This window comes from Lepidochelys olivacea, assembly GCF_965140295.1.
Source record: "Lepidochelys olivacea isolate rLepOli2 genome assembly, chromosome: 2".
In the NCBI taxonomy this organism is placed as follows: Eukaryota; Metazoa; Chordata; order Testudines; family Cheloniidae; genus Lepidochelys; species Lepidochelys olivacea.
In genome coordinates this window covers 218505009-218525038 of record NC_140412.1, presented here as the reverse complement: position 1 = coordinate 218525038, position 20030 = coordinate 218505009, and the positions used below count along the sequence as shown (strand labels likewise).

The window sequence follows — 20030 nt, the reverse complement described above, 5'->3', positions numbered from 1 at the left end:
CTGGACTATTAGAGAGTTCCAGTTAGGGTAGGAAAACAAATATTCTGTCCTCCTGGAGGGAACAAAATAATTTTTCAGTCCTCTTCAGGGTCAGACACAGGTAGCTGGTGTGTGCCAAACTGTCCAAGGTACAGCTACATAGCTACAGCAGCCAGCGTCCCATTCCAGGTTGGCAGACTAGGGCTCACACTACCACACTAAAAATAGTGTGGTAAATGCTGCGATCCAGGCAGGAGCTCAGGTTCTGAAGCCCACCCGCCCCTCTAGGCTTCAGAGCTTGGTCTCCAGCACTAGCCTCAACTTTAGCACTGTCTACACAGTTTGTTTTTAGCTTGGTAGTGCGAGCTGCTCCTTACACCCTCAGCTTAGACCAGTTTGAGTAGGGTGCAGGCATGGGCCAACAGACACTGCTTTTGAAGAATCTTCTGGTCTCATGGAGAGCATGCGTACCCACAGCATGTAGGCATAGGGACCAGCACTCAAACAAAATCTGATCTTTTGGTCCTCTGTCAGATCCGAAAAGTAAAAAAAAAAAAAAATTTAAACAAAACAAAACATTTGGTTCAACACAAAACAAAACAAATCCTTTTGCTTTCAAGCTTTTTTAAATTTTTATAAAATTGGAGGAAATTTTGATATGAAAAATTGTTTTGGCTTGAAAAATCAAATATTTCATTTCAATTGTTGAAATGTTTGGCAAAATCAGCAGAATTCATGAAATGATTCAGCTGACCTGAATCTGCCTTTTTTGTCAGAAAGCTTAGTTAAAAAAATTCACCCAGCTCTACTCAGCAGATTTGGGCCGAATCCCCACCTCTGCCATAGATCTCCTGTGTGACCTTGGACATGTCACTTAATCTTTCAGTTTCTCTTTGTGTCTCCATTAATACTTCCTTTCTCTCTCCTTTGTCTGTTTTGCCTATTTAGATTGACAGCTCTATGGGCAGGGAATGACTCTTCTAATGAATGGGAACAGCAGCAAGCACAGTTGGGACCCACTGGTGTTATTGTCAGATAATTAACAAAATAAAAAAATAGTACAAAGAAAATGAGAGAATATAGTAAATTTTTGTTTTGTCACTTCTCTTAAACATTGAGGCAGAAATACGACAGGTTAATAAGTTTTGCTATAAATGAAAGTCAATTATTGAGGAAAAAGAATTAAAGACATTTTGAAAAAAAATACCATGAAACTTAAGAATTGACTCTATAATTAAAATATAATGGGAGATTGGCATAGATTTGTGACGTTTTTGGATGAAATTACAAAGCAGCTGTCCACGCAATTATTATTTGCAACATTTTTCAACCTCACAACCAAAATTTGGCCAAGAAAAAGTCTTATTCATCTTACATTAAAATAGCGGTCGCCTATTTTCTGTGTTTTGATACTCACCGTTACATGATCTTGTTTCCAAAGCCTGTTCTGGACAGAGGTGTTGGTTCTCTAATTCCTGAATGATCACTGCCCGGGATCGGGCTTGTATCCCTCCAAACCCAAGATCTTCTCCATTAACACAGGTCAGCTGACAAAGGCTCCATTCTGACCACTCTTTCAAGTAACAATCACCTGTCCAACAACAATGATGTAACAAAGCTGAAGAGTTGATACCAGGGGAGTTCTGAATACTACCTGTAAAGGCCATAGAAGGTTCTGATCCAAATAATGCCTTTTAACTCTGCCTCATTAATTAGTAAAGAATATTTCTCCATTTAGACCCATACTTACCTTCATCCTATGAAAATATAGGTGACAGAACACCAGCTTATTTTAATTTCTGTACAAAAGAAATGATTCTTCAAGGAAATTGAAGTGTTACAAAACCCTATTTATGCTGAAGCATTCCAAGCAACTGTAGCATTTCCATAGCAGTACTAAGTTGCTCTCATTTTCAGTCTCTGACAAAAACTGCATTCAACATTTGGCCTTTCACAAATGGAAAGGCACGGTATGCTGTGCTCCAGCCTATTTTTCCACATTATCTTCATGATAAACTTCACTTTCTATAAGCTCAGAAGAAGACAATGTATATATAGCCAGTTGGAAAGTCAAGGTTAATTCTTGCTCATTCTGCTCCACTTGTAGGAAACAGGCCATTATCATTTAAATGTATTAGGGAAGTAGACTGGGAAAAGCTCTTACTGTGGGGAACATTTCTTGTCAGAAATGAGATTGGCACAGGTGATATAAAATATCTTCTCTAAATTCTATGATGGTAGGAATCTACACGGTATTATCTTATGGTTCAAGACTGAGGAATAAAATCACACTAACAAACATTAATTTTCACAGCAGCGTAGCGAATATTTTAAGGAAGTCTGAAGCATGGTGTAAAGACAGTTTTGCTAATATTGCTGTGTAAAAGATGTCTAGAAAATTAAAACACAAAGAGACTTGTAAATGAGCCTCTTTAGCTTTAATTATTTCAGCAAAAAGACCATTAAAAATTCATGTTACCTTACATTATGCTGACAACAAATATAATAAGCACCATGTTGACCGGATGCCTAATTAATGAAGGAATTTTATTTGCTGACATTAAGAAATCATGTAAAAAAATGAATTATTGAAGAACTGATGTATCTATAATAGGAGAGCAGGAAGTGATTTTTGGAAAACTTAGTTAGAGTGTATCATTAACACATCCCCACAGGGTAGTTATTCTCCTTGGCTAAACATGAGGTTGCTCAAACAAAGGTCATTATTCGGCAAAATTTAAAGGCTGAGCAGTGAACAACTATGTTTCTTAAATTTAATGAACAAAATCAATCAATCACAAAATGGAGTATCTTATACCACTTAAGTCTTTTGATTTTCTATTAGAAAGCAGAACTGTTTGTTGACAGTACACAATTTGTTAATTAAAATATTTCTTAAATTTGGGGAAACCATAGCTGTGTCTACTCTGCACTGACATTAATGAGACTTGTAGTAAGAATAGTGACATCCTTGGTCAAAATCTCTCCCTTTCAGGAGTCTGATTTGCCTTGCGTACTACAAGTTTCATCTCACTTAAAAAATCAGGCTTTGGCTTTGGCCCTACGCAGCAGGGCTTGGGCTCCAGCTTTCTGCCCTGGGCCCCAGTAAGTCTAATGTTGGTCCCATTAAAATGAACTCACCCACAGTTTGAGACCTGGAGCTATAGTATGTAGACCAGTGTAAGCAAGTCATTGTCTGTATGAAATTTTAGTTTGCACTGACTTTGCTAGTGCTGTTTATGTAGCCTGGTGTAAAAGTAGGCAAATATCTAGAGCTGATGTACCCCCTGAAAGACCTCTGCGTACCCCCAGGGCTACACATACCCCTGGTTGAGAACCATTGCTCTGTATCAGCTGTCTGCTTGCTCTCATTCAAGTGAATGGGACTTTTGCTCACGGTTTCAAACTCATAGTTTGTGAAGTGGTGCAGGATTCTTTGGGATGAAAAGTGCTATGTCAATGAAATAGCTAATTGCACTTTTAGATGAGTGCAAAATGTAGACACACCTCTTAGAACTCAAACAGCTCAACAGATTTCTAGAAAATTTCACCTTTAGACTGTTGCTAAGACACACTACATTTCCGTCCAAAACGAATAGGTTTGAAAGAGTTGTGAAGCAATGAAGATACAGGCTTGGTATGGAATGGCTATTGTGATGAGATGTGCTTTGGCAGAGAAAACAGGAAATCTATATCTTAAATTTCTTGGGAACGGAAAGAGCTAATCAATACTTCCAATACTACAGCACTAATTACTTTAATAACAGCAGCGACATCCGCCCCCCTTTTGGAACTTACAGACAAGTTTTTAATTTTCAGCAAAACCTTTGCAGTTCATCTTTAACAGCTGTTATGGTCTCTTCTTAATCCTTCTTAGTATGAGGGTCACAGATCTGACAAACCACAACAGCGCCTTTAGATACATCTGTTGGGTCAATGTGAGTGTCATGCATTTGTTGCTAGTGGAGGGACTAAGAATGATATTTTCTCAGAAAAACATTCCTTGGCCCCCAATGTGACCTTATTTAAACAAGCACTAAACCTCCTTTGTCTATTTACTTAATTCCATTAAAAACAAACAAAAGTATTAAACCCTGATTCAGTTTAATAAAAAAAGCTGTTCACACGCTTAAAAAGAACATTTAAACAACAAACCCTCTGTTTTTTTGGACAGTCTGTTATTTAAATATCCATGAAATGGATTCTTCTCATATTCCAATTAACACTTTATTTCTTGTGTGGTAAAGTAACATTTATGATTTTTGTGCCAATTGTTCAAAAGTAAAATGCCTACTGGAGTAGTCTATGCCAAACATTATTTTAAAAACATTTGTAAATGCATGTATTCCTTTCCCTAGTCACCGTTTTATTAGTATCACAAAGTACGGTCACTCTTGTGAAACTACTGATAAAAAGTAATTCCGTTAGTTCAATAGGTGAATGTGGTAAAGACTTCACAGCCTGTGGCTAATCATCTTTTTCCTTTGTACTGTAGGCCATCTCAGGTTGACCAATCTTGAAATGCAACACACATATCTGAACAAATTTGTTACCTGGACAAGGAAGGGTGCAGGTTTCCTCAAGTACCATCTTCTTATTGCCATCAATAATAGGCTCAATTTCTCCACAGAATTCCTCATCTACTATTTTGCCAACATCGTCAGTGGATCCATCAGAGACCACACATGAAATGTTCCTGACTCTTGTCCCCTCTCCACACTGAGCATCCTGGAAAGGGAGAGGATGCACAAATGTTGGCAAGAAAAATAAGTCTTCAGTGGTTAAATCAAAGCTGATCTGACTTTCTGATTATTGTTACTTTATTTAATGCTGATGGCTTGAAAAATAAAGCCAATTTAGGTCCTGTAGCATTCAATGCTTCAGACCGGGAAAGACACCTAGTCATTTTTATATGGAAGCACAGTGGATGTCATTAAAATAATAATCAGTATTTTTCCAATTATTTCAATTGAAATAATAACAATAATTAATCAATAATAATAATTATTCTTATTTAAAGCAGCAGTCCTCTACAAGGAATAACCACCAGCAGAATGACTTATTTACACACAATAAAATGAAATTAACCATCCAGTAAATAAAAACAAGATAAAAATACCATATCTCACTGGGACAAAATATACCCGTGTTCACACCCTACACACTACTGTATATGCTTTGTACAAGATATGCCTTGTGTGGTATCATCTGAAAACTCATAACTTGCTGAGCAGAAATATAATGGCATAATGTGTGAAGCAGCTTTATGCATAAAGTTCTAAATTTCCCCTGTATGATGTTAAAATATATATTCAGACTCACATAGCACCAAAGTGGTCAAACAGACCTGTCTTGAACAAAGGAGTGTATGCTTGTTTTAATTTGCATTTAAGCAGTAAACAGAATCATCAAGCAAAAAAGGGGATGAGAAAAATATACAGCTCACACAGGTGAAAAAGCCCAGCAGGGAACATCCTTCCTCCAGCAGACTGCCTGTCTCCTGGTTCTCAGCTGGAATTGGTTTTGAAAAAGGGACTAAAGAACAATGAAAAGAAGGGACAAACACCCTAAGACAAGCCCTCCCCCCGGCCCACCTCATTCTCTGCACCGGAGACGACAAAGCAACCAGCCGTCAGACTCTGAGGGAGGGAAGGATCCTGACCTGAAGAGTTTGATCAGTAATGCTGCTAGAAGCATGTGGTGAAAAACTTTGCTTGAATCTAATACAGTTTGTTAAGTTGGGCACTAGAAAGCATTTTATCTTCTTGCGGCCATTTCTGACTTTTATGCCTCATTACTTGTACTCACTTAAAATCTCTCTCTCTGTAGTTAATAAACTTGTTTTACTGTTTTATATAATCCACTGTGTTTAACTTAAACTGTCTGGGTAACTCTATTTGAGATAACAGATTAGGGTATATTATTCCCATAAAGGAACAATGGATTTAGTATATTTGGACTGTGCAGGAGAGGGCTGGGCAGCACAAGAGACATTTCTGGGGAAAATCTGCGACTGAGAGCACATTGGGGTCATTCTGCAGTATAACCAAGGCTGTTAAAAGCCAAGTGTAATCCAAGTGTGGCTGGCAGGTTGCACTTTCACATAGACACTCTGGGTGTGGCTTGCATGCTGGAAGGCTGTTTGTGAGCGGCCCAGGTGGGAGCTACTTCAGCAAGACATTGTAAGACACCCAAGGTTGCAAGCAGGGGTGACAGAAGCCCCCACTTCTGGTCTGGATTGTACCCTGGCATGTCAAACTCACCCACAAAACCCCCATCAGTGCCCTCCCCAAATACCAGCAAGAAGATGACAATCATTCAGACTATTTCAGGGGAGCAAGTGCCAGAGCCACAGTGCCCTCACAGACGATGCTCTGTAGGTTCCCTCCTTTTTAGGACCAGGAAGCTAAAATTTGAGCATTTATACTGACTAAAATTGTGGCAGTATCATAAGTGAAAACCCTTTCTGGACAGAGCACTCTCTCAGATAGGCAGCTGTCAAACCGTTTAAGTTACCACATAGTTATATCTCAGATACCAGAGCTTTACTCTATACTTAGAACAGGAATAACTAGGGCAAACTGTGGTACTGGTTGGTATATATGGTGTCCAATGGTAACCACTTTATTATGCTCCTGAATTGAAAGATTTGAATAAAATGGCTAAAACGTTTCATACGTTATATGTGTGCATATCACAAATATCCCTGGATGCAGTGACCAGAATAATTGCAGATCTCCATTGCATCTTTTACCTCAACTTTGCATTCAGCCCAATGGCCATACTGCCACCGATAACAAGGTTTTACCGGGCAGGGTTTGAATTGCTCTATCTGAGATGGACAAGGTCTCCCATCACCCTGAAAAGGCTGATTTACTGTCCTTCTTCGTATCATCTTTCCTTTAAAAGAGAGAGAGGGAGAGAAAGAGAGAGAGAAAGCAACTTTGAGATGGTCATATATATTGACTCATCAAGATGGTTCTGTTTCAGTCTGTGACAAGCTTTACGTTAGCATTATTCTTACCTAATACAGTGGACGGCACAGCAGACCAGTATTTACAATGTGTGGATTGTAAATACTCTGAGATATGTACTTTCTTTGTTGTTATTTGTGTGTACTGTGCCTAGCACAATGAGATCCTTGATTAGAAAATCAAGTTGCTACTAGAATATAAATAAATAATACTTTTCTAGTTGAGACGCCTGGGGAAAAAACAGGTGCCCTTTCCTGATCTGGTATTTTATTCTTGGCATCCCTGTTGAGAGATGAACTTTTGGTTCTCCACTGTTCTGGAGTTGTACTGCTAGGAGGGAATGATATGGGTATCTAATCCACAACATTTTCCTTGTATTAAATTTAGAAATGTATCAGATTCACAAGATGCTGATTGTCTACATTCAAAAAAGCAGAAGGAGCTTGCCACTTATCTTCTTTGTCTCCATGGGCTTTATTATAATGGAGAATTTTCAAGGGACAGAGGATATTTTACCCAGACCTAAAGAAAATTAAAATATAATAGGTTTAACTGACATTAATATTCTGTTCAATGGAGGGTGACATGCTACCTAGGCCTGTTTGAGGACTAGATTCTATTTCAAGCAGTTATATAATGGAATGAAGAAGAGATTTTGTATTTAGTCATCCTTTTGGGTGATTCTGTTTCTTTCCTCTTAGGTGAATATCAGACTATTAGATTTTATTTCTGAGACAGATGATACAGTGAAGCCACAAGAACATTTTTATGTGCAATGTAGTGGGGGGTTGTAGCTCCTCTATAGATAGGGATTTCCAAAGAGTTCAATTAAACCCATATTTTCATGGGGTTTTAACTTCAATGCGAATAAATACATGCACTGAGCCAAAATGCGTCGGATTGTAAAAACAAATAAATAACAACCAAGCAAAGAGAGTACAACATTAAAAATTAAGTACCCAATATATGTAGATTTGTAATGTGCTGCAATGCATTACACTGACCTACCTTCATAACCTCACAGGATTAAATGGGCCACCCCCATTCACCTATCTGTCTATTTTTAATTAAATTTGTTATTATGAATTTGGAATTAAGTACCCTTAACTACTGAGAGACAAATCCTGCTCCCAGATTAACTGGACTATGCTATGAACTGTAGCAAACCTCCCCACCCAGGCCACAAAGTGGGAACAGAGCTGCATAACTAAGTTTCTTTGGAAAAATGCCAATTCGTCAGAATGAAATGCTTAGTCAAATCTAGTACAAATTAAATGAAACTAGGGCTGTCAAGCGATTAAAAAAATTAATTGCAATTAATCATGCAATTAATCACACTGTTAAACAATAATAGAATACCATGTATGTAAATATTTTTGGATGTTTTCTACAGTTTTCAAATATTGATTTAAATTTCAACACAGAATACAAAGTGTACAATGCTCATTTTATATTTATTTTTGATTAATATTTGCAGTCTAAAAAACAAAAGAAATTGTATTATTCAATTCACCTAATACAAGTACTGTAGTGCAATATCTTTATCATGAAAGTTGAACTTACAAGTGTAGAATTATGTACAAAGAATAACTGCATTCAAAAATAAAACAACGTAAAACTTTAGAGCCTACGAGTCCACTCAGTCCTACTTTTTGTTCAGCCAATTGCTCAGACATTTGCAGGAGATAATGCTGCCCGCTTCTCGTTTATAATGTCACCTGAAAGTGAGAACAGGCATTTGCATGGCTCTGTTATAGCCGGCGTTGCAAGATGCACTAAAGATTCATATGTCCCTTCATGCTTCAACCACCATTCCAGAGAACATGTGTCCATGCTGATGATGGTTTCTGCTTGATAATGATCCAAAGCTGTGCAGACTGATGCATGTTCATTTTCATCATCTGAGTCAGATGCCACCAACAGAAGATTGTTCTTCTTTTTTTGGTGGTTCGGGTTCTGTAGTTTCCAAATCAGAGTGTGCACTTTTAAGACTTCTGAAAACATGCTCCACACCTTGTCCCTCTCAGATTTTGGAAGGCACTTCAGATTCTTAAACCTTGGGTCAAGTGCTATAGCTATCTTTATAAATCTCACATTGGTACCTTCTTTGTGTTTCGTCAAATCTGCAGTGAAAGTGTTCTTTAAATGAACAAGATGTTCTGGGTCATCATAACATGAAATATATGGCAGAATGCGGGTAAAACAGAACAGAAGGCATACAATTCTCCCACAGGGAACTGAGTCACAAATTTAACTAACACATTATTTTTTTAATGCGCATCATCAGCATGGAAGCATTTCCTCTGGAATGCTGGCTGAAGCATGAAGAGGCATATGAATGTTTAGCATATCTGGCACGTAAATACCTTGCAATGCCGGTTACAAAACTGCCATGTGAATGTCTGTTCTCACTTTTATATAAGAAGCGGGCAGCATTATCTCCCATAATTGTAAACAAATGTGTTTGTCTTACCAATTGGCTGAACAAGAAGTAGGCCTGAGTGGACTTTTGGGCTCTAAAGTTTTACATTGTTTTGTTTTTCAGTGCAGTTATGCAACAAAAAAAACCCTTTACATTTGTAAGTTGCCCTTTCACAATAAAGAGATTGCATTACAGTACTTGTATGAGGTGAACTGAAAAAAACTATTTCTTTTATCATTTTTATAGTGCAAATATTTGTAATAAAAATAATAATATAAAGTGAGCACAGTACACTTTGTATTCTGTGTCGTCACTGAAATCAATATATTTGAAAATGTAGAAAAACATCCAAAAATATGTAATACATTTCCATTGGTATTCTATTGTTTAACAGTGCAATTAAAACTACGAGTGAGCATGATTAATTTTTTTTAATCACGATTAATTTTTTTTTGAGTTAATCACACTGCTTTCCCCCTAGATCTAGGGGATGGGCAGCATATCTCTAGTTCCTGGACCTGGCTGAAGGGGGCAGGGTGTAGGTTGGTGTGAGGTGGAGTAGCTGGACTCTGCCACTCTGGTAACTGGGCTGCAATCCTCTTGTCAACTTCAGAGAAATTGACAAGCATTTTCCCTTAACACAGCTGGGAAGTTGATAAATTGCACTTCAGCTGTTCCAAAATGTAACTTTTCTTTTAAATCCCTTTCTGTGAAAATGTTTGGAGTTTTGATATTTTGTCCCAATTCAGGACAAAACTTTATCTCAAAAACAACAATTTTTGCAGAAAGGGAGCCCCCTTTTTGGCCTCTCTACTCCTGTGTTCACTGTAAGTAGGTGAAAAAAGGTTTGTCAAGTGGATCCTCATAGTTTTGCATCCGTAGCTCTTGCAGTTGGAGCTTCACAGAGGAAAGAAAGTGAACTCTGACCTCACGGTAATGAGTTGAAAACCCAGCACAGGATGCAATTGCTATGTGCAAAACCATTCCAAAAGTGTACCGGCCTATGTTAGTGCAAGATGGAAGGAGAGCTAATCAGCCTTCTACGTTCTAGACTTTGTTACTGTATGGAAACCTACCTAAAATTGATGTTATTTTAATACAGAATGAGATTTTTTCCCCTGTCCAAATCAATTTACTGTCTGTTAGCAACATCAAATAGATATATTTAGGAATGTCAAGATCCATAAAAAGCAATGAAACCTCAAGAGGTATTTTTAAATAATGTTGCTATTTTTAATATATTTGGGGGGTATAGTTACCTACCTACATATATACACAATGTGTATTTTTACATTTCAAGCTGGGGGTGTGATTCCCAGCTAGCTGCCGTGAATATGTGCCACTGGTCTGACAGGTATGTACTCAGTGCGGCTAGGCCCTCTTGCCACTCATGTTGCCATGACTACACTCTATTTTTAGTGCACTAGCTTGATCAGAGCTAGCATGGGTATGTCTCCTGGAACTGAGAACCATGCCCCCGTCTTCCCCCCAGCTCCAAGTGTAGACATATCCCATGTTTAATAGGAAATTTCCCTAGATACTTGTGACCAAATTTTCAGCAGAGCTCACCAACCAATAGCTCCAACTCAGAACAATGGGAGGTGCTGGGTACTCAGCGCTTTTTAAAAAATGGCCACTCCATTTTGGAGTCTACATGGGAGCAGAGCTCTTGAAAATCTGGCCCCCTTTGTGGCTGCTGAGCACTTTTGAAAATCTGGTCTCCATCTCTAACTTGTTCTGTTAATGTCTAAGTAATGATAAACTCTCCAAGCACTTCTACTGCAAATCCTACAATGTGTATGTGAAGGGCTCAGACACTGTGGTGATGAGCAAAATAGAAATACTTTAAAATAATTAAATACCACAGTAGAAAATTATTAACTATGTTATCAGGAAATTTTTGTAATAATGTTAAATGTATGTTTTTTATACTTACATTATAAGCTCTTTGGAGTACATACCATCTTTTTGTTCTATGTGAGTACAGTGCCTAGCACAATGGGGTTCTGATTCCTGACTAGGTGCTACTTCAATACAAATAAATAATAACAAAATTATTTCCCCCTAGTAATAACATACCACTAATCTACATACTGCAATATTCAGACATGAATGGAAGAAGAATAGTTTCAACCTAATCCCCCACTTTTAAAAAAAATCTTTTAATGCTGGTGATTTGCATTTCAAATATGCAAAGAAATAACTAATTTAGGTGTTAACATTTGTCCTCATCTTCCCAAATATGTTTCTATAAATATGGACTACATATTAAAAGAAATGCCCAGGGATGTAGAGAGGTAGGGTCTCCGCCCTCTACCCTTACTGAGGAGAACAGAAATATCCAAAATGAATATCTGCCCAAGACTGATTTATATCATTAGCCTATTGCCTTTCAAAGCCTCTCCCTTGCTTTTTGCTCAAATAAATGGGCCTATGATGCAATTTATATGGGATAAAAAATGGCATCACTTGTCACATCCTGGGCAACTATGTGGTTGCCAGATTTGTACCTACATTATCTAGCATTCCAAATTTGGTCTGTTGTAAGGTGGTTCCCTTCCAGTAGCTCGGTATACAAACCAACCTGGTTTGAGATTGAAGAAAGTTTAGCTATGCCATTTGCTTCCCTCTCTCTTCTTTTACATATCTTAAGAGGCTTCCCATACCCTTAAGAAAAAATCCAATCTTTGCATCTGCACAATGCATCCTGCAACACATTAAGATGATTACAGCATCCGATCTTACTAATTCTCCTCTTGTACCACTATGGGATAACCTATGCCTCAGGATCAAGGCCAACTCCATGCTTAAGACAATTTGGAGAGAAAAAGGATTAACAAAAATTAAGGATATAATACAAGATGATAGACTGTTCTCCTTAGATTACGTATGTAACAAATATCAGCTACTGCTGTCTCACAATTCCTTCTTTCAGCAGCTATGCTCAAGGATTCATGCAAGGATAGGGGACAATTGGTCTGTTTCAACTCTCTCACTTCTAGAAGAACATGTTAAGACACATGGAAACAAAACCTTGGAGGAATTATTTATAGGTGGCTTAAGGTTTGCATTATGCTCTCAATCTCAGTCTCAAAGAAAAATGGGGAAAAGAATTTAGCCTTACTATCAGAACAGAAACCCGAGGGGATATCTGGCTTAATGTGAAAGATACTTCAAGTTCTTTATCCTTGCAACTCTTCCAGAAAAAGATATTAAAAAGTACTACTGCACTCCACAATGTTCATTTAAGGCTAGATTGGTAACGCACAATTAATGTTGGAGATGCTAATGGCCACATGCCAACCTTTCACACATCTGTCAGAAATGGAGGTGTTCTGGAATGCCACGGTCAGTACTCTCTCAAAAACGTTTTAAGTGTTGCTATCGTTCTTTCTACAAGCTTATATATTTGAGGGGTGCTGGAGGAGTTGGTATTACCAGTTAACATTAAGAAGTGGATGCAGTAACTATTTTAGAGGCCAAAAGAGATAATTTTAGAAAATGTAAATCTGCAATTCCTCCCTCACACATACAGATTGGCTTAGTGAGCTCTCTACTACTCCATTAATGGAAAAAAATGACTCTGTTTAATAGAAACTAAGGAAAAAATATGAGCATGTCTGGTCTCACTATTGCATACTTTTGCAGTTTAGTATATATTAGTCCCCAATACTCATAGGTTATGTTATCACTTATTTATCTATTTAGTCACTTTAATAATTGATGCCCTGCTTGACCTCTTTGGGTTCAGGTTTGTTTGTTTTTTGTTTTGTTTTCCAGGTTTTACAAATAATGGACATTGTATTTTATTTATATGCTATTTCCATCTTGTGCATGTATCTATATGTGATTTGTTTCATTATGTGTTTATATTCTATATAAAAATAAAATTAAAATATTAGCTCTTCGAAAGCAAAATCTCCTATTTTCTGTGTATAAAAAAAGAGGAAGTATGTGATGACTGTTATTATGGTGGGTTAAACTTTCAAGAGCCATGTATTATGATTTAGATTTTCTTATCTCAATAATATTAATGAGAGTTGTAAAGCTAAATCTCCCATTGCTGGGACATCTATGTTTAATATGCCCAGTATGGTCAATCTCCTCTGGCAAAGTCATGTATCATTTGTCATATCTCATATCTATTTATTGAGTCAGAATTTTTTTTCCAGTGTGGGCCAAATCCTTTTCACTTTAACTACGTATACCTCAATGAAGCCTACTATTTGCCTGGAAAAGGAAAACCAGACTTAGGCCCCCTATCATTCTCTCTCTAATCAACTACTCTTCAAATTCCTGGCAGGTTATTAGTTGTGTTGGATTTTTAAAAAATGCTCAGCCATAAAGATATTCCAAGAACAGACTAACCTGTAAGGCCACATGTTTGGGAACACTCAGACCATGGAGACCAGTCAGAAAGCTGACAGTTCAAAGGACATTCCACCACACAGGAGGTATTCATCTGCCACGTCTTCTCCAAGCCAAGCTAAAAGAGGAGACACAACTGTCAGCATGTGAAGTGTGGTCTGTCCCACTAGTCTAGCCTATACTACTGAGAACAGGGTGAATTTGAGCTAATCACATTTGATTAAAGATTTAATAATTATTAAAGAGAAAGAAAAATCAAGAATATATTAGCCTCACTAGGGCCCCAATTCAGAAGAGCACTTAAGCTTGTGCTTAACTCCTAAGCAAATGCTTAAATCCCATTTTCGCCAGGGGGATTTAAGCATGTGCTTAAACACACTTCAAAAACAGAGGTGATTTCCTGAATCAGGGCCCAAAGATGGAGGAATACAGCTCTGTAATTTTAATTTATAGATTTGTCAAAATTAAAATAAAAAGGAAGCAGTATTATGGAGGACTAGACAGACAGACAGAATTTAGGGCATAGTACACATCCTACAAAGCTCCAACATTAGTGAAAGGGACAGGTCCAGCATAGGGAGCAGATGTGGAATCTGATAGGAAATCATATGAACATAAAACAGGTCTGCAACTTCCAGTTGTGACAAGTTCTTTCCTTTATGCAGTGGATTGAATTTAATCTATGTCTTTCAGGTCCAGATCCGCAAAGATATTTAGGAGCCTAACTTTCATTTAAATCAATGGAAGTTAAGAGCCTAAATACCTTTGCGGATCTGGGCCTTAGTGACCAGAAGGCTGCAGATAGGGATCTATCCATCTGAAGCTATATGATTAAAAAACATACAGAATCTCTTTCTAAGATACCTAGACAACTTGAAACACATTACAAAAATGACTGCAAAGGATAAGAACATAAAACCAGTAATTAGATTTCAAATGGAAATAAAAATACTCTTTCCCACTCAAACCTAGTACAGACCAGCACTTAGGCCCATTAATGAGTACTCCATAGATATACTGCACATATGGTAGCTTTCTGACCCTGATATACTGGCAGTATTAGACTTACATTTGCAGTGTCATTTACTGAGACAAATGAGGTAGGAGACCTCTGTTCTGTTTTATGGATCAACCAATGAATTCCTGGTTTTTCTCTGTTGTACAGAGTAACCTTGATTACCCGAAGCTCTCAGGGGACACCTGAAAGCCTTTGATAATCAAGGGTTGGATAATCAGGAAACTAGCCAATAGGCTTGGAAGTCTGCTCTCAGGGTCAGCTCTTCTGAGCATAGACTTCAAAGCCCACAGAGCCGACTCCATGCAATTACAGAGAACTGGCTGGCTTCCCCGAGGCTGGCGTGCTCAGCAGGACTTCAGCAGCTGGAAAAAGAGAAGCCCAAGAGGGAAGCAAAGGGTGAACAGGAGAGAGTCACAGCCCAGATTACAGAGTGCTGGCTGGCTTCCCAAAGCCTGGTGTGCTGAAATGCACTATAGTTCACTGTAATCAGGACCCCAACTCTCTCCTATTTATCCATTGTTCCTCTCCCTTTTCTCTGGTATAAGAAGTCCCTCTGAGCTTCCTGGCCCTGGAAACTGTGGCTGGCTAAGCATTTGGAAAAATATACAAACTTCCCTCATCTGGAAATCCCAATGGTCACAGCCTTCTGTTGGATAATAGGTGGTTTCTGATTAGTAATTTTCAAATACTGAAGTTGTGCTGAATATGTAAAAGTTAAGCATTCTGTATTCTTGGCTATACCTGGCAGGGGGCAGCAGACTGCCAGACAAGCGTCCTCTGCAAATTGTGTTACTTTGTGTTCATAGACACACACTTGCATGTCTGCAAGTATATTTGTTACTCAACAAGAGACCTTTGTCTACCCTCGGCTGGAGATTTATCATGTAAGGCTGACCAACAGAGTGTGTACTAATAAAGTAGTGAAGCTTGCTGTCCGATACAGACAAAATGCTTGTCTCCAGATTTGTAAATGCAAGTAAATGAGTAACAATAAACTCACAGGTATTTGCAGATGGTGAGGTGGGGGAGACATCGTGAATTAGGTGATTTGAATTTTAAAGTGCCCAAGGAAATGGCAGGAAGAGTTCCGTGATGTGCTAATTTTACAACAGACAGCAACCAAGTGATCCACTATTGATGTTCCCTGAGAGTTTACACAGAAATATACAATTTGGAAAAAAGCTCTGGAAATTGATTTATCCTGGCAGTAATCAGGATGATTGGATAACTTCTTTAGCCGATTGACTGAAACTAATGTCAAATCATACAGACCGCATTAGGACAGTAACTACTGGTATAGCATCAGGATGGAATTTTAGAATTTTACTGGGCGTAAGCTTGCATCTGAATATAATGATGATAGCTCTGCAGAGTGTAAGATAAGGTTTTATTGTTCTCTTGGATAATGTAATTATATGTAGCCATAACATTTTGGCTGATAATATCTCTACTTATTAAAAATTCAGATTAGGGATGGCTATTCTGATCTCTGTTCTCTGCATCTACCTTAAGTAAAAACAATGACAGTGACCAATTTTGATGTATCTGTAAATGAACATAGAATGAGTTTTGTATAACTAATGAGTCTGTAATATTAGTTAGACACAGGTGTCTGTCTGTTTGTTATGCACCACCACACCACACATACTTAAAGGAAATGAGATTAAAAAGGGTTTACTACAATGCATATAGTACACATTATAAAAATATAAAGAGAACACTTTTAATCAGATTAGCAAAAAGTGCATAGTACATAGAAAAGTCTGTCATTTCTTAAATCCCACTTCTTCTGATGACATGGAAGTTCACATAATTCACCTTCACTCCCCCAGAATGAAAGGTCTTTTAAGATTCCAACAGCTTGGCTTTCTTGTTAATCAGGTAAACAGGTCTTATGCTACAGTTATTGGATTAGTCACTGACCTTGATGTGCCACTTCTTCATAAAACATAACAAATAGAAGGGCCTGAATGGTAAGACTGGTCATGTATCAGGGCTTTGTATATGCAGACTACGCGAATACCCTCTGTGGTCTTGAATTAAAAACCTAGTGGATCATTGTATGCAGGGCCGGCTCCAGGCACCTGCGTTCCAAGCAGGTGCTTGGGGCGGCAGTCAGAAAGGGGCAACAGAGTTTCCGCGGTGGCGGCAATTCGGCGGCAGCTTCTGCGTTCCGCTGGCCGCGGCAGCAATTTGGCGGCAGCTTCTCTCTCTCCTGCAGTCCACAGCAGCAATTTGGCAGTGACAGGTTTGGGTTTTTTTCCCTGCTTTGGGTGGCAAAAACGGTAGAGCGTATGTTGTCCTCCCAAAGTAGGACTGTATTGCTGCGGTCACTGGTAAATGGTGGTGTGGCTGCCAGGGCTTCTGTCTGGCTAGCCACTCAAGGCCAGATGTTTTTGAAATAGTTGTTCCACTGGTTGTCCTCACTGTCCAACCAGCCAAACACCCACCCCTTAATTAGGGAAAAGCTGCTCAAGGCTTCTCCAATGAGATCTCTATTTACAAAGTAACAATAATTTGCCCTGTATACTGCCCAAATTCACAGTTTGTAGATACATAATAAATCACTAATATATGGGATGAACTACTACAGCTTTACGGAGAAAGAAATCCATTTTTACTTATTGTTTCATGAAAGGCATTCATTCTGTTGACATGTTCACATGGACAGACCATAACTTATACAATGTCTCATTATATAATAATCAATATGGTAATCTCCTAAAAATAGCTTAAGCACCAAATTCTGTCTTCTAATGCACAAACAGCTCCTATTAAATTCTGTGGAGTTTGCTGGCAGGCATCCAAGGGCTGACTTTTTGCCCTGAGACTTTAGAATGTAAATGGTCATATTAATAGGGCTGATCATACTCCCAAGATCCATATGCAGAGGAAAACCTTGTGTGCTCAGAAGAGAGGATATGTTAGTGGCCTCCACTGCAGCATCCTTTGCTCAGAACCTTTGGGTTCAGAGTTCCACATGGGCATTGAGTGAGTTGGGAGAGGAGTGGGCAGATCAGGAGGGACACAAACAGTGTACAGGGAGACTTTGGAAAACCAGTAAAGTGCCTGAAACCACTATGGCTTATTGCTAAAAGCAACCAAGACAGAAGGCTGTAAATTGGCAAAGTCAGCAGGCTTAGCTTAAGCAAGGCAGGAGGGGAGGGGGGTCTTTGGATGGCACAGAGAGGGCAGCTTGACCCCCCGTCCTTCCTGATAAGAATTGTGTTGAAGTGGCTGATACATGCATTTTAGAAGAGCAGAATGTGCCCCAGGAATGTCTATTGGGGGCCTCAAGGCTGCAAACTCTGGAAAAACCCACACCTGGTTAATTGATAATCAGAAGGAACCTTTTGCTGGACCACTGAAACTGCTTGTAACAAGTTTTCTTTAAGGGACATGTCTAATGTATAAATAAGGGGGGAAAGTTTGAGGTAGTTGGACTCTTTTTGGACTCTACTCTGGATACATCTTGCAGTCCCCACCGGCAGATGGAAGATTTGGCGACCAGAAGCCTGCCGCTGTGTCACTCGAGAGCCACACTCAGCTTTGGTAATTATCAAGGGTTGGAGGTGTTTTACTAACCTGTTGCGGATGGCTGTATAAGTGCTTGAGACTAAGTAAAGTTTAGCTTTAAGTGAAAGCACTCTTGTGTTATCCCGTTTGTGCCAGCCATCTATCGGTCGGACAGCCGTGTCTCCCCTGATTTATTTCCTGACACCACCTCGCACAGAGTAAAAGTTACCAAGAGCTTTGGGTTGAAAGAATCCCGGGTAACAATAGCACCAGCCTGGCAGAATTTCTCTCAAATGTAACACTGCCCAGTATATATTACCTTTTCATAGCTCCCTCCAGCACTGGCAACCCTCCCTCTTAACGACGAGTCCTGAGAAGCAGCTGTCGGCAAGGGAAGTCCATTGGAGAGGGGGGAAAGGATGCTGATAAAATTGAGCTATTGTGGAGGGCACATGGTCTCTGTGGATGTGATTCTAGTCTCCTGCTTTCAGGTGATTTAATGTCTGTTCTGTTTGGGGGCTGAGGCAATTTCATCCACTTTCCATTGGAACAACTAGGAAGATTTCTCTGTAATGCAAACCTTGGTGTATTCTTCCCCATAGTCCTTCATGGCATGATCTGTACAGTATCACTCATTACTAGATACAGTCTCCTTTAACAGACCCATGAAATGACAAAAGCAATAGTATTATCTGCCTTGAGCAGTCGTTTAAAAACAGATTCATGAAACAGTTACATAAAATTAAGGTGATCCATCTGCTGAATATTACTCCCACTGAACATGCTTATGTAAGAAGTTCCATTTCCTTGTTAATGCAGCAAATTTTTCACACAGCTTGGATGTTTCTCATCTTACACAGCTGGGTACAAGAAGCTAGCACTCAGCCTGGCTGCAGAATGGCACATGACACACGGTTAGCAACACACTGAATAAATGATTGATATCGGCAGCTGTCCAAGGTACTACACAGAAATCACATCAAATTGGAATGATTTGCATTCTGATTAAGATCTATTACCTTTATTCGCCATGATTGCTTATTGTTCCCAAATCATTTCTTTCAGGATATAATCATCAGCACCCCTTTGTGGGTGCACACATAAGTTATCAGAGGAAATTTTATGAAGAAATCACAGGTGATGACACAGCCTCATTTCAAGGGGTACTTAGCAGTCCATGAATAATGTTAAGAAACATCTGTTGGCGATGGGTTACATGCAGCACAGGTCAGCTAGCTCAGCATGAATTAAAGCTATTAGGAAGAGTTTAGTCACAAAAGGAAAAGAGCCTCCCACTCACCACTTCACAATACTTCAGGTCAACTGATTTGCCATCACTGCGAACACAATCTAGCATTCTTGTTTTGATGCCATTACCACAAACTGCCTTCTCGCTGAGCTGACATGTACTCCAGTCTGGAAATAAACGAGACCATCAGGACAGGATGCCAATGAAACTGATTTCTGATGAAGCTTTGATTACTTGAATAATACATTTAATTCAAACAGCCTAAAAATAACCCTCGGAATCAATTTTTACACATTCGAAAAGCTCATGGAACCCATTAGCGAGACATATTGGAAATAACCATAGTTAGGTACCCAGTGACATGATGTATTTCTGAAAAGTCAAATATTGTGTTTATCTGGATTTTTTGGGGGCAAGTCACACACACACACACACACCATAATGGCCAGAGAAATAGGCTTTCTAGGGCTATAGAAATCATATGAGTCTCAAATTACACAGTTC

The 20030-nt window shown here is 38.8% G+C and overlaps 1 protein-coding gene across 2 annotated transcripts in view; it reads right to left on the bottom strand.

The window, feature by feature from the left end:
• THSD7A (thrombospondin type 1 domain containing 7A) overlaps positions 1–20030 on the bottom strand; it is a 534141-nt gene that overhangs the window by 19273 nt on the left and 494838 nt on the right. For both annotated transcript variants that reach the window (XM_084619828.1, XM_084619829.1), the window contains 5 exons: positions 19578–19693; positions 13744–13861; positions 6734–6879; positions 4533–4707; positions 1397–1570 (listed from right to left, as the gene is read on the bottom strand). In XM_084619828.1, coding sequence (XP_084475954.1) covers positions 1397–1570; positions 4533–4707; positions 6734–6879; positions 13744–13861; positions 19578–19693 — 729 coding nt within the window. The remainder of the gene's footprint in view (positions 1–1396; positions 1571–4532; positions 4708–6733; positions 6880–13743; positions 13862–19577; positions 19694–20030) is intronic.